Source organism: Nuphar pumila, chromosome 5 (assembly GCF_984573655.1).
Source record: "Nuphar pumila chromosome 5, dmNupPumi1.hap1.1, whole genome shotgun sequence".
NCBI lineage: Eukaryota > Viridiplantae > Streptophyta > Magnoliopsida > Nymphaeales > Nymphaeaceae > Nuphar > Nuphar pumila.
This window is the reverse complement of record NC_143253.1, coordinates 13,159,916-13,169,551: the sequence shown is the minus strand read 5'-3', so window position 1 is coordinate 13,169,551 and position 9,636 is coordinate 13,159,916. Positions and strand designations below refer to the sequence as shown.

At 39.7% G+C, this 9,636-nt stretch overlaps 1 protein-coding gene and 1 pseudogene across 2 annotated transcripts; both read left to right on the top strand.

Annotated features, from left to right (window-relative positions):
- The first annotated feature begins 1,598 nt into the window (after positions 1 to 1,598).
- On the top strand, positions 1,599 to 3,795 carry LOC149836839 (uncharacterized). Its single transcript, XM_090005607.1, has one exon. The coding sequence runs from the start codon at positions 2,166 to 2,168 to the stop codon at positions 3,195 to 3,197; it is 1,032 nt and encodes a 343-aa protein (XP_089861733.1). The 5' UTR covers positions 1,599 to 2,165; the 3' UTR covers positions 3,198 to 3,795.
- Positions 3,796 to 6,085: 2,290 nt separating this feature from the next.
- Positions 6,086 to 7,408, top strand: LOC149836838 (uncharacterized; annotated as a pseudogene). The gene has a single exon (XR_016432065.1). The product of XR_016432065.1 is annotated as an uncharacterized LOC149836838 (transcript).
- Positions 7,409 to 9,636: the final 2,228 nt, after the last annotated feature.

The window sequence follows — 9,636 nt, the reverse complement described above, 5'->3', positions numbered from 1 at the left end:
GTTAGGCATGCCTTGTCCAAATCTGTCACGTGTCATATGAATTATATAATATTAAAAGTGAGATAAATTAAGATTCTAATAATAAGATTTTTGTAATTTTGTACCTCAATTATTTACTCGAGAAGGTTTACCGACAAAAACAATAATCATACTTATATTAAAAGCTAAAGATCAAACCTTCTGATGTGATGCCTTTCTTTATTTCATCAATTAATGATAATGTATGATGTAGTCCGTCAAACCCAAGTAGAGCGCTTTAAAATTTAGGATGCGCTTCTTTTAATTGTACAAAGAGTCTATGGCAGAACAAATACATGTCTTTGGTTGGCCGTGGGCATGTGCTATCATTCCAACCCTTCGCCTCTATGAACACCAAAACCTAAGCCAATTGATGATGATTTTCATGAAGTTTGGATTGAAGTTTTCATTACTACGATGCAGTCTCCATGTCCATAGCTATATATTATGAATATTTGTAACAAAATTATTTGTTAATGAATGAAATTAATAGATCAAGTTTATTTTTGAATGACTGAAATGAGAGTTTGCAATACTCTCGTAGCTTACCAATATAGTTTATGCAAAATTTAGGATTTTTACAAAAATATCATGCAAATACAGTTTTTAGTGAGAGGTTGAGAGATTCGAAAATCATAGTGATGTCGTATCATGCGAAACTCGTGAGAAAAATCACATATTTATGAGGAAAACATATATTAAGAAAAAATTTCTCATATTCGAAAGAATATTCATATTTTTATATATTTGGGATAAAATTCACATATTTAAGAAGAATTTTACATATTTGATAAAAAATTTAATATTTGTATATTTAAGAGAAAATTCATGTATATGGAGGAAATTTAGTTGTGTGAATGATAAAAAATTCATTTTACAGCTAAATTTTTTTGAAGTTTATAGGTTTGAGTTGTATGAAGTTAGCAAATTTGGTTATACGAACTTCCTGTTATGTATGTGAATTTAGTTTGCAAAGTTTTAAGGTTTCAGTTAAAAAAATTTGTAAAATTTGGTGACGTAAACTTCATGTAAATTTAGTAAAATATTTGTGAAGTGATGACGTTCTTCGTAGTAAAGTTCGCAAAAAAAAAGTGCGAGTCTACTTTTTAGTGAGAGATTGCGGTACCATGCAAAACGTAAAACAAAAAAAATGCTTTTAAAACCATAAATTTGCAAATGTAAACATCAAGCATGCCGAGAAAAGCATAAAGTATCAGAAAACATTTTTTTTTTAATACATTCTGTGACGTGGTGCTATGCATCTCTCTCTCAACGATTATTTGAGAGAGATGCTCGTGCCAGAAGGGCCACTTCACCTTATTAATTTTTGGGTACCTTCTGGCAAGCGGTGCCACGCAAGGCCAGAGAGCGATTATTAGTACGTGATTATTTTTTGGATGCATTCTGGTACGTGGTGCCATTGCGTGGTCTGAGCGCGATTTTATTATACCTTCTGTCACATGGTTGCCATGCATGGCCAGAGATCTATTATTTGAGTGAGAGAGAGAGTGTGTGTGTGTGTGTGAGTTTGAGCTAGGTCTATTTAAATCATTCGCTTGGCTCACATCCCTGCCATAGCGAGAGTGAGAAAAGCGAGCTCCAGAAGATGGCAGCTTCCGTTGTTTCCCTTCTTTTCTCATTTTTCTTGGTGTGTTTCTCAACCTTTGTACTTCCATGGTTGAGAGTGAGAGCGAGTGCGCGTATTTTTTTTTTAGTAAATAAACAACAACAAGCGCATCTACAGGTTCAGATTCGATGAAAAACATATGCAACTGTGTTTTCTCGTGGGGGCCTAACGAAAATGTGTCCTAACTAAGCATGTAGACACATCGCTTATTTATTAAAAACATGCATTAGATTTAATAGTCTCGAGAAAGCTTGAATGTTTTCTTGGGTTATAAATTAAAAAAAAAGTATAACTTTTGGCGGGAGCCTAATGTGGATGTAACTAACATATATATTGCTTTTTCATATATTTTTAAAATGAAAATATTAAAAGCTTGACTAGACCGAGTCATGAGTTGAACTCCAAACGATTCTTGTGCGAGTTAGTGGGTTGGCCAACTATGCCTTGCTCCTCCCCTTATATGGTTTAGACTTTAAATCTCCTTAATTAATGAATTCATTTCTCACTGTTGTTTCTGCACATGCAGGTGTGGATTGCGGGCAATGGAGTCTCATGCATGCACTCTGCGGCCTACCCGCTCTCCTCTGCCAAGGCATCTCTGATCAGCTACTGGGATCTCATGATCCCCAACAACCAAAAACCATGGTTCATTCTCAACAAGCTCTCCCCTCTCAATGCGGTCGACTCGGCAACGTTCCAAAAATATGCCGAGGAACATACCCTTCAGGCTCACCTCCAGCCCTTCTGCGAGTCAGCCCACCTCTTCTGCTTCCCTGAACCCTCCTGGCACCTAGAGGAGGAGCACCATGCTAGCTTTGGTCATGGTAAGGGTGGCAGTGGGACAATTATGCCACTCAAGTTCAAGCCTTATGCTGCGACCATATCTCTACTTAGGTTTAAGCCTTATCGTCCACTTCCTACTGATATTGCAAGTGCAAGTGACGTTCAAAATATGGGCAGTAGGGAGATATCTCCACTTAAGTTTAAGCCTTATCGTCCACTTCCTACTGATATTGCACTTAAGTTTAAGCCTTATAGTCCACTTCCTACTGATATTGCACTTACGTTTAAGCCTTATCGTCCACTTCCTACTGATATTGCAAGTGCAGGTGAGGTTCAAAATATGGGCAGTAGGGAGATATCTCCACTTAAGTTTAAGCCTTATCGTCCGCTTCCTACTGATATTGCAAGTGCAGGCGAGGTTCAAAATATGGGCAGTAGGGAGATATCTCCACTTAAATTTAAGCCATACGGTGGTACTCCTCCTAATGAACTTCTTAACAAGTGGGTTCCTGAGCCAGGGAAGTTCTTTAGAGAGAAAGTATTGAAGCCAGGTACCGTCATTCCGATGCCCGATATTCGTGACTTCATGCCGGAGAGGACGTTCTTGCCGCGGCCGATAGCAAAGAAGCTGCCATTCTTGAGTTCGAACTTCGATGAGCTACAGAGTGTTTTCCATGTGAGTAAGGGCTCTAGCATGGAGAAGGTGATGAGGAAGACTTTAGTCGAATGTGAGATGAAGCCTAGCAAGGGGGAGACAAAGAGTGTGTGACTTCAATGGAAGACATGATTGATTTTGTGGTGTCTATATTAGGGAAGGATGTTGAGGTTAAGGCCACCAGCTCTACAAAAGGGTGGGGGGAGAATATTGAAGTTGGGAACATTAAGAGGATTGACGGTGGAAGGATAACCACAGCAGTCACATGCCACCAGAGTATGTTTCCTTGGTGTATTATTGCCATAAAGTTCCAAATGTTAGGGTTTATGAGGTCACCATATTGGATCCCAAGAGCAAGGAGCAAATTAACCAAGGGATGGTAATGTGTCACCTGGACACAAGTGTGTGGAAAGAAAGCCATGAAGCTTTCCAGATGGCTTTAGGTTCAGAGCCTGGTAAAGTTGAGCTGTGTCACTGGGTCTTTGAAAATGATGTAATTTGGGTACGTGCTGGTTGAGCTAATCACTATAACTGGTGATATGTGTGACTGAAGCTTTAAAATAGTAAGATATATCCTAGTGTTATAATGGCATGGTGAAGCTGTAAGAGTCGTGCTGTGGACCTGTGGTAGTACTAAAGTTTGTCAATGTGAATGTTAATCTGTAGTAAATACTTTTATAATAATAAAGGCTATAATTCTAAGTGTTGTACATTTCTGCTGAATGGTGAAAAAGTACTGTAAAATAAACTGAACATTGTCCTGGAGGGTAATCGGGTGTGTTTGCACTTTCTATCATGGAAGTTCATGTAAACGCGCGCTTCCACTTTTGCTCAGAGAGACAGAGAGAGAGTCAACATTTTGGATTATATACATTTTTGATGTGTATATACGATTTTATTGATGTTTATATAGGATTTTATAATATGATAAAAGTCAACATTTTGGAATTCTTGAATATATATATATATATATATATATATATATATATATATATATATATATATAGAGAGAGAGAGAGAGAGAGAGAGAGAGAGAGAGAGAGAGAGAGAGAGAGAGAGGTGGTAGCTGCTTAATGGCCCTACACAAATTGCACCCTTGAGGAGCCATAACTAGTCGTTAGGTTAGTCTATTATTTGTTTTGTGTGTTTTGGTTCATTTGTATGTGTTTGGCAGTTATAGTTGGATGGTCTACAACTTTTCCTCTCATTGATGTTGATGATGGTGATTATGGTGGACGGGCATAATCATTTTGTTGGATCACGTTATATGAAAAAAGCCAACTGATAAGGATGTTGATGGTGACGATGACCATGATAATGGTAATTGTGGTCTTTATGATAATGTATGGAGAGATTGTGTTTATACATCTCTTGCTACCACACACTTTCTGCAATTTATTGGGGGAGTTTATTGTTTCTTTTTTGATGTATTTGCAACCTGTAGGGCTGTAGAACTGATTATATAGAGTGGAGTTTCTAGGCTAAAATTTCTTATGAAATCCTATTGACATTGGTTTCCTTGTTTTTTCACTAAAGTTTGTAGGTCTTGAACTGTTCTAGCTTGAAAGCGCTTTCTCTTGATTTTATTGGGGAAGGAAGTGATTCTACGGATCCATGTAACATGGGGGAGAATCTCTCCAAGGTTGCCAAACATAGATATTTCTTCTAGCCAACTTTCAAGATGGTTTAATGTCAAAAGAGCAAGCCATAAAACAAAAATGATTCTTTAATGGCACAACATAAACAATAGCAGAGCCAACGATGGAATGAAGGATTTGTCAAAAGTTGTTTTTGCTCTTTTACAGGTGGTTCCATAGCCTCAAATGTATGTACAAATTGGAATTTTAAGTGAAAGTCTTTGTTTCATTAACGTTCTTATTGTGTTTCTTATATTCGAAATTTTATGATCCAAGGTAGTTGTTAAGTTGCTTTCAAGTGGTTTTTGAGTTGCTGTAACTTTAATTATTTTTGAAGTGGTTCTACTCTTGAGTAAACAATTTCATTTTATGGATATTTTTGGTTTTAATTATTCTTATGCCTTTAGTATTGATGTATATAATTCTTGTGGTAAAACTTAGTGAAAACCAGATTTATTGTCATCCAAACAACGCATTCTGATAACTGGTTTAAAATCAGGTTAGCAGTTGTCATCCAAACGTTAAAACCAAGAATTTATGATGTTTTGAAAACCAGGTTTTCATAAAACCTAGTTTTGTAAGCTGTCATCCAAACGTACGTACAAGTGACTGTGGCAACCTTTAACTTGTTATGCCATTTTTTCTGAATCCCTAGTTTGTCTACTGCTCATGCATGTTGTTGTATAAGTGTTTGTGTTTCTTACCATAGTGACAAATCTCGTAAGATTTATGAAAATCTTGCGAAAATATCGTGAGAAATTATAGAAAAGTTAAAAACGGTATTTTCTTACGATATTTTCAAAATTTCATGAGTTTTTTTGTCAAACACATAAATATCGCATTTTAAAAATAATATTTATGTTTTTGTCAGCTATTTATCGTGAGAAAACAATGTGGTTTTTTTTTAATAAATTTTTTTTATATTTCCTTGTAAATTTTTTACACTTTTAATTTATTTTTTATTGCCAAGATTTTGTCCCAAAAATGCAAGATTTAAAAAAAAAAATCAATTACTTGACTGTTTTTAGCTACCAATATTTTGCCATTTTTTTTTTAGTTTTTTACGCTTCATAAATGCTTAGTGTTTGGGAACAGTGCATCGGACTGCATCTGGGCCAATGCACTCAAACGTTTGGGAACTTCATCAAAACATTATGCACAGTTTTGACGCCATCATCTAGCTGGGTTCGGGTCAAGTAAGGTCGGGCCTGTTGAAACACGAATGTTATTGGGCCGAGCCCAGCAGGGTCCATTGAAGCGTTTTCCTTACCCATGCCCGTTTCCTAAACAGGCCGGGAACGTGATCCGCTCTATCGAGAGAAAAGCCCCCAAAAAACAGCTGCAGCTGCAGCTGCATGCGAAGCCCGAAGCGCGAAACGCGAACCCGACCGCCTCTTCCGCGCGCGTCCATAAACCCTAGGGGATTAGGTATACTTTGAGAAGGATGGAAGACGAAGGAGAGAGATCTGCTTGTATGATTCCGACTAGCTATTTGTAGCGATAACCAAGTGCTGAGAAAGGGTTTCCTTTCTTTGGTGGGATTTGAGTAAATTCTCTTTTATTTGGCTGTTTTTGGTTGTAAGTTGAAGCAAGAGGGAAGGCCACTGCTCGCTCGCAGAGATGGCTCGGAACGAAGAGAAGGCACAGTCGATGCTCAACCGCTACCTCGCCCACAAGAACGAGGAGAAGAAAAAGCCCAAGGAGCGGCGGCCCTATCTCGCCTCCGAGTGCCGGGACCTCGCCGACGCAGACAAATGGCGCCAGCAGATCATCCGCTAGATCGGCCGCAAGGTCATGGAGATCCAGAACCCCAGTCTTGGCGCGCACCGCCTCCGCGACCTCAACGACGAGATCAACAAGCTCATCCGCGAGAAGTCCCACTGGGAGCACCGGATAGTTGAGCTCGACGGCCCCAATTATGCGAAATCCGGCGCCAAGATGACTGACCTTGAGGGCAACATCGTCGACGTCCCAAACCCTAGCGGCAGGGCCCCCGGCTACCGCTACTTTGGCGCGGAGAAGCAACTCCCCGGGGTGAGGGAGCTGTTCGAGAAGCCGGCGGAGATGAAGAAGAAGCGGAATCGGTACAAGATCTTCAAGCGGATCGACGCAAGCTACTACGGGTTCAGGGACGACGAGGACGGGATACTCGAGAAGGTGGAGGGCCCGGCGGAGGAGAGACTGGGGGCGATCAAGTTGAGAGAATGGCAGAGGGTTGAGGCCGTCAAGGCCGAGGCGAAGAGGGCGGTCAAGAGCGGGGAGGTCGCCAGCGCCTCGGCGATACTGTTCGAGGAGGAGGAAGACGTCGTCGAGGAGGAGAGGAGGGAGAAGGAAAAGAAAGAGAAGGAAAAGGAGACCGAATTCGTGGTCCATGTGCCGCTTCCGGACGAGAAGGAGATCGAGCGTATGGTTCTCGAGAAGAAGAAGAAGGAGTTGCTGAGCAAGTATATGAGCGAAAGCCTTTTGGAGGAGCAAGACGAAGCGAAGGCGATGCTGAACGTTCATCGGTAGCCACTCTCAATACGTACTTCACTGTAAGTAGGGAGAATAGCGGTTCTATCTTTGTCTTGCTTAATCATTTATGCTATCTAAACACAAATGTTTGATTTTCTCCTTTTTGTCGTTGCTGAATATGTGGTGGTTGCATCATATAATTCAGTTCTGTGGGACGTCTCCTTCTTTTCGGCATCATTTGTTGGACATTTGGGTTTGGGTCCAACTGATGACCGGGTTTGAAACTAATGAGGGGGGCAGTTAATGGGAATGGCTGGTGGCTGCCTGGCGTCTGGAGAGCCTTTCAGTTTCTGAGTGAAACCGAAAGAACCAAAAGGGTTCTTTTGTTTTTTGGCCGATCACCGTCACCGACGAAGTTGGGACCTGATCCCCGTCGCCGACGAAGTTGGAACCGAACCGATCTGATGCAATTTTAATTAGAGCCCATGCCACCCAACGGCCCAACCTTGACCCACCGACGAGAGGGGATCAAGTCAGAATGTGCTCACGGTATTCTGTCAGAGCACTTCTGGATGCCGTTTATCTCAAAATGGACGACATCCAATACATGTACCAATGAGATGCCCGTCACTAGGATGGGCCTCACTATTTTTTTTTCGATGTCGTGTGTTTAGGATGGACGACATTGGAATGGTTTAAAATGAATATCTTGCAATAAGCTTATTTACTATTTTGATGACTGTATTAAGTTTTTAAGATGAATGACATCCAAAGTACCTCTGATTGTGTTAGCAGTCCTAACCCAACAGTTGTCAGTGTTTGTGAGGCCCTTTTTTCTTTTCAACAAAATAGAGTCGCCTATCAAACACGAACAAAAGGGCTCACGATGCATGAGTCACAATTTTATGGCAGTAAATGATCTATGCCTTTAAATCAAAACAGTAAAGAAAGAGAGAAGAAATAGAACACCATGGTTCGGCTACTATGCCTATATCCACGAAGGGCTTATTTCAATGAATAATTGTTGTTCAACTCTGTTAATTCTTGTATAGGTTCATCTATATAGCTTATATAGAATTGAATGAATGCTCATCTAAGTTGTTGCATTAATGTTACTTTTATATGTTAATGTCATATTTTTTAGTATTTATTTGGTATTTTTTATTTCTTCTTGGTTGTTGCTTCATCAATAAAGCATTTTTTATTTATTCATAATTTTAGATATTTTTTATAGTCTTTTTTAAGTTCTAAATTTCTTTTTTGAGTCTTACGCTTTATGCCTCACCTCAAATTTTGGTGGAGCGCCTCGCTACGCGTCAACGCTTTTTACAACACTGTATTCAATATTATGATTGTGTGTGACTTTATGAATCAGTGATTCTACCCGAAGGTAGGTCATTCTGTTCCAAATTCAAATATGGTGTAATAGTAGATGTGTATTCCAGCCCATGAAGCATGTTCGTATCCAAAGGTACAGTAATGAATTGCCTCTGGTTACATAATCTGCTAGTTTCACCAACTGAAGTCAATTCTTTGTGAATTAAGGAGACGAAGCAACTATGAATATTATTGTTTCTACCAAAGTGGAACAATAATGACCCAATAATGCTTGTTCAAGGTCTTGCTCACGATCGACTTGAATGCATGGGCTCATCGTGGGCGTCGATAGGTTGAAGAGAACGCCGAGCACCCGCACGTCGCATCAACCATAGCGTCTACCTGTATGTCTTGAATTTGCTTTCTGGTTTTGATTTTGACAATACGCCAACATCATTTAGTTAGGTTTTGCTATTTATTAAGTTGAACAAGTAGCAACTACTTATAAACCCTATGAGCTGAATTTTGATCTCGCTGTTTTGAGAGTTGAGCATCTCTACCTCGGATGAGGCCATTGCACAAGCATATGTTGGAAATTCAAAGTTTGCCTTGTATGTTATGTGTAAAACTAAAGAAAAATGTGAAATTAGTGAACACGTAGAAGTGTGATTCTGACAGGGGTTGCATTGGACTTGCTGCAAAAGATGATGAGGAAAGTTGAGGAGTGTCTGTAAATAATGGCTAATGTTGGCTTTCATGAGTTGTAGCTATTATGTAGGTGAGGAAATGAGGAAAGAAATAACCTATTCTACTAATTCTTGCTACAGTTAAGAGTAATTTACAGAGAACAATATGGTGTCGAAGAACTCTGTGTGGTTGGGTTGTTGTCCAGCAACTTATGAAAGATTAGCTGCAATGATGTGGATTGACTCTGGGAAATATGTGAGTGCTTGTGATGTAGCCTGGAATTGACATACAGCTTATTTGGGGACTTGTATCTTTTGTGTGCTAGCGAGCTCTCTTCAGACTTCACCCTTGCCTGGTCAAAATACATGGCAGTACCAAATCAAAGATTCTAGTTGAACCTGGAAGGGTTAATTTTCTCAACTTGCAGTTGAGGTTGGTAAAGGGCTCTTCAGTTAAAA

What these genes read in the sequence shown, in the direction of transcription:
- LOC149836839 (XM_090005607.1), top strand. Translation starts at nt 2,166, where the DNA reads ATGCAGGTGTGGATTGCGGGCAATGGAGTCTCATGCATGCACTCTGCG.